The 4,810-nt window shown below is 55.8% G+C and overlaps 1 protein-coding gene across 1 annotated transcript; it reads left to right on the forward strand.

Moving 5' to 3' along the window:
* The first annotated feature begins 253 nt into the window (after positions 1-253).
* GJB5 (gap junction protein beta 5) lies at positions 254-3,595 on the forward strand. The gene is made up of 2 exons (XM_043574417.1): positions 254-386; positions 2,431-3,595. Exon 2 carries the CDS (start codon positions 2,458-2,460, stop codon positions 3,277-3,279), a length of 822 nt encoding a protein of 273 aa, XP_043430352.1. The 5' UTR covers positions 254-386; positions 2,431-2,457; the 3' UTR covers positions 3,280-3,595.
* The last annotated feature ends 1,215 nt before the right edge of the window (positions 3,596-4,810 follow it).

Here is a 4,810-nt window from a genome sequence, read left to right on the forward strand (position 1 = left end):
CGGAGAAGGATGAGAAGTCAGGACGGACCTCAGGTCCTCACACACAAGGCCAAGGATGAGTGGACAAGCCGAGGTTCAGAGTGGACCTGTGGCTCTACCCTAAGAGGATGCCAGGATTCTGGGCTCAGCACCCAAGGAAGAGTGAACCATGAACCCTTAAGTTTCTGGGCCTCCTCAGAGGCAGTCTGGGGAGGCTGGGGCCCAGCCAATGGCAGTGCCACGTACAGCTCCGCCTCCTCCCAGGCCAGCGGCACACCCAGCTGCCTGCGGACTCTGCAGGCTCCGTCCCAGGAAGGCGCTGCCCCAAACACCCTCCCTGGTTCTGACATGAGTTCCAGCTGCCTCCAACTGCCAGCTTCCAGGACTGTTGAGGAGTAGCCACTCAGGTAAGGCCACCTGTGTCCAGATGGACCCTTGGTGTACCTGGCAGAGGGAGACATCTCTGATGGAGAGGCGAGGGAGGCAGCCTGGACGTATTCGCCACCCTGGGTTCTGGTGGGAGAGGAACAGAGGGCTCCTCCCTCCACTGCTCTGGGTTCTTTCAGCTCTTCCCAGCTGAGCAGAGGCAGGAGCCAGGGACCAAGTGGGAGAGGGGCTCACAGGGGTGCCAGAAGCTGAGCAAGCGAAGAGACTCTGCCTGGGCTTGCAAAGCCCCACCCCACCACACCCTAGGTGGGCTGGGCCAGAAGCCTCTGGGGACTAAGGGCTGGAGCCTCCTTGGCTGTTCCCTGTCAGGCTGCCAGGAGTTCCTCCCACCTTAGGCAGGACCGAGCAAAGATAAGTTGATGATTCACTACCAAGTGGTAGGTGGTATAGACAGAAGAGTGGAGAGACAGGGTAGGAGACAGGGTGGGAGCAGAGACGCCTCCAGCCTCCCTAACCTGACGTCCACCTCGTGGAGGAGAGGACGGGCACAGACCCCTTTCCTGCAGCTTAGGGAAAGGGGTCCAGGCCCCAGAGTGCAATTCAAATCCCAGCTCTGCTGCTTCCCAGATGTGCAAATATGAGCAAATTAATTAACCTCTCTGTGCTCCACTTTACTCATCCGCAAATTGGCAATAAAAAATAGCATACCCTTTCATACTATATTGGTTCGTGCAAAGTGCTCAGAACAGTGCCTGGTGTTGCATAAACACCCTATAACTGTTGGCTGTTATCACTACCCTGCCCATCTCTAACAGATCCCACAGGCAGGACAGGGCAATGCCCAGTGCCTAGACCAGCGCTGGAAAGGGTACCAGGAACCCCTCACAGCAAGAGGCTGTGCAGTCTCCCTGAGGTCCTTGGGGATCCCAGCAGGTGAGACCACAGTACATGGGTCTCAGGGAACCACCCCCCAACCCAGGAACCAGGCAGAAGAACTCCAAGAGATCAAGTGGACACCACACACTCAGAATGGCAGTCATACTCCCTAAACAGAGTTAAATCTGATACCTGTGTGTTTATCACGCTGAACTCACCAGTGAAACTGAACAGAGCAGAATTTCCCATTTTGCTGTGTTGACAAGACTGCTCCATAAGATGATTTAAAAAAAAAAAAAAAAGGTTCTGTGGTCAAAGGAGTTTGGGCAATGCTACATATTTCGTCCCCCTTTTGGAGACTCACAGCGTAAACGTATTAGCATGGTCAAGTAAAGGGACCTATTTAACTTTGCTGAACCTGTGTTTGCCTACCTTTCTTGGACACAGAATCCTTTTCTCTCACTACTCCTGTTGCCAAACTATGGACAGGATTCCATGGAACTCCAGTTTGGGAATCCAAACTACAGCATACCAGGCTACTCTAGGAAGGCCATTGGATAAAGAGAACCATTGTCCCCTACTTTATCTTTCAGCTGGATTGTCATTGGCCTTGCTTCTAGTGAGCTGCTTTCCAGCAAGACATTGCCTGGGTATTTACAGATGGCAGTCTGGGGACAAGTTTCCAGCAGCCTCTCCAGCCCAGTCCTGCAAGCCAAGGAAAGGGCAAAGACCGGGTTCCCCTTCGGAGGGGCTAAAAGGAGAGAGTGGGGCTCAAAAGGAGAGAAGTCTTCCTGAGGCTCAGCCCCCTGAGGAGGAGGGCCAGGGTCAGGACAGAGGGAAAGGGCAGAGTGTCCACCTACTTAAACCTTCACTCTGCAGGACTGTAAGACCAGAATCTCGGGGCCCTGGGAGGAAAGACTGACTCCCTGGACCACCTTCATGCACTTTTATGGATAAGTGTTGGGTTCTGGATTGAATTAGCTGGGCTCAAATCCCAGCTCTGCACCTAATAGTTGTGCAATCTGCATAACCCCCAAACCTCAGTTTCCTTCATCTGCAAAATGGGGACAATAATAGAACCTAGCTCCTCTGTGGCTATGAGAATTAAATACAGATGATATACAGTATTTCTATAAGGTGCTCAGAGTGAGTGCTCTATACATGTGGGGAATTCTTATCATTTCTCAGCAGTAGCAGCCAACAGCTGGGTCCACCATGAACTGGGGGATCTTCGAGGGGCTCCTGAGTGGGGTCAACAAGTACTCCACTGCCTTTGGGCGAATCTGGCTGTCTCTGGTCTTCATCTTCCGCGTGCTGGTGTACCTGGTGACGGCTGAGCGAGTGTGGAGTGACGATCACAAGGATTTTGACTGCAACACCAAGCAGCCGGGCTGCTCCAACGTCTGCTTTGACGAGTTCTTCCCCGTGTCCCACGTGCGCCTCTGGGCCCTGCAGCTCATCCTGGTCACCTGCCCCTCGCTGCTCGTGGTCATGCACGTCGCCTACCGGGAGGCTCGGGAGAAGAAGCACCGAGAGGCAGTGGGGGAGGATGGTGGGCGCCTCTACCTGAACCCCGGCAAGAAGCGGGGTGGGCTCTGGTGGACCTACGTCTGCAGCCTGGTGTTCAAAGCCGGCGTGGATACCGCCTTCCTCTATGTGTTCCACTCGTTCTACCCCAAATACACCCTCCCTCATGTGGTCAAGTGCCACGCAGCTCCGTGTCCCAACACGGTGGATTGCTTCATCTCCAAGCCCTCAGAGAAGAACATCTTCACTCTCTTCATGGTGGTCACGGCCGCCATTTGCATCCTGCTCAACCTCGTGGAGCTGGCCTACCTGGTGAGCAAGAGATGCCGTGAGGGCCTGGCAGCGAGGAGAGCCAGGGCCACGGGCGGAGGCCATCGCCCAGACTGTCCCACCTCTTCCTACAAGGAAGACGACCTCCTCTCAGGCGACCTCATCTTTCTGGGCTCGGACTCTCACCCTCCTCTCTTACCAGACCGCCCTCGAGACCATGTGAAGAAGACCATGCTGTGAGAGCGCCCTGGTCAAGCCTGTTGGAAAGGGCCCGGCATCTCCCATGGGTGCAGCCTTGGGGGCGGGGGAGCTGAGCTGCAAGCAGGGGCAGGTAGGAGGGGGCATCCTGCACCTGCCCCCTACTGCGGGGCCTTGGGAAGGTTACCCCTCCACACTGAACCTTAGTTTCTTTCTGTGTAAATTGGAGGCGAAGCCCACCTCGCTGGGTTGTTGCCGTGAGGAGGGGTTTATTTAGAGAATGGATGTGCCAGTGCCATCTGTGGGGGGGCGCCCACGGTCAAGGTTTAATAAAAGTCAATTCCTCCACTTGCTTCGAGCCCTGCTTCGTTTCTTCATCCTTTGTGACCCCTGTCAGATCACTGGGTCAACGTCTCTTGCCCCTGCAAAGGGCTGGACTTGAACCAGCCAGGGGGAGGAGCCGTCCCCTCCCCCAGAAAAAGTCCCCAGCACTCCTGGGGGTCATGCCAATTGCTCAAGCTCAAGACAAGCCTTTATCCCCAGTTGCAAATTTAAGCCCAAGGGCTGTCTGCAAACATAATGGGGCTTAGCACGTGGGGACGTGTGTGTTGCAATGGAAAGTTCGTGAACTTTTGAGTCAGAACACTTGCATTCGAACCCATGTCCCGGTGGAACATGGTGACTTCAGCTCCTCTCTAAAGTGGGTTAATAATAACGTGGAGCCTGGAGGGGCTGGGGGGTGCTGGATGAGCTCATGGCTGTGGATGGGGTAAGCCAGCTGTAAGAGGCCACATAAATGTTAATCATTGGTATTAGGAAGTGCTCAATAAATGCTTGTGGGAAATCAAGCAGAAGAGCCCCTCCCTGGCTGCACATTAATCCTCACTATCCCAGCCACCGGGGCAGTCAGAAAGGACACAGGCCCAAGGCCCCTCTGCAGCCCCCACCCAGGAGGACCCTGACTTCCCTGCAGGCCTTCCCCAGGGACCCAGGTCTACGGAGACAGACAGGGAGGCTATGCCTGGCCCCATGCCAGCTGGGACGTTCCATGCTGCTGGCCTGCATTCCTTGTCTCCACCCGAGCAGCGGTATCCTTGTCTGAAAAACCAGAATCCGTCCCTCCCACCCCCACACAGCTCACCAGCAGCCCAAGCTCTAGTCCCCAGAAACGTCTCCACCTGGGTGCAACGTGATCCTGGGCTGAATCAAGGTTGCCTCTCTCCACATATACCACCTGCTGAGGACCCCAGACCCGTGCTTCCGAAAAGGGCAAGAGAGAGGCCTGGGGACAGAGGGACTAGGGGCAATAAGGCAACTGGAAGGGGCTAGGAGCAACAGACAGGGGCTAGCGTTGGGGCTGACCTGGGCCCTGACATGAGAATACAAGGCTCCTGCACTGCCTCCCCCCCTCCAACAGTTCCACCTACATACCTGCCAGCCCAGGGAGCCAGACCCAGCCATGCCCATCCAGGCTGGAGAGAAGGCGTGGGCCAGGGGAGAAGAGCCACACAGGTGTTTGCTCTGAATATGTGCCCGAGGAAGTCCGCCCGCCGGCCCACCCGCTCACTCTCCC

This window comes from Prionailurus bengalensis, chromosome C1 (genome assembly GCF_016509475.1).
Source record: "Prionailurus bengalensis isolate Pbe53 chromosome C1, Fcat_Pben_1.1_paternal_pri, whole genome shotgun sequence".
Taxonomy (NCBI): Eukaryota; Metazoa; Chordata; class Mammalia; order Carnivora; family Felidae; genus Prionailurus; species Prionailurus bengalensis.

Bases quoted from the DNA above. Each gene is read 5' to 3' on its own strand.
- GJB5 (XM_043574417.1), top strand. From the start codon at position 2,458: ATGAACTGGGGGATCTTCGAGGGGCTCCTGAGTGGGGTCAACAAGTAC.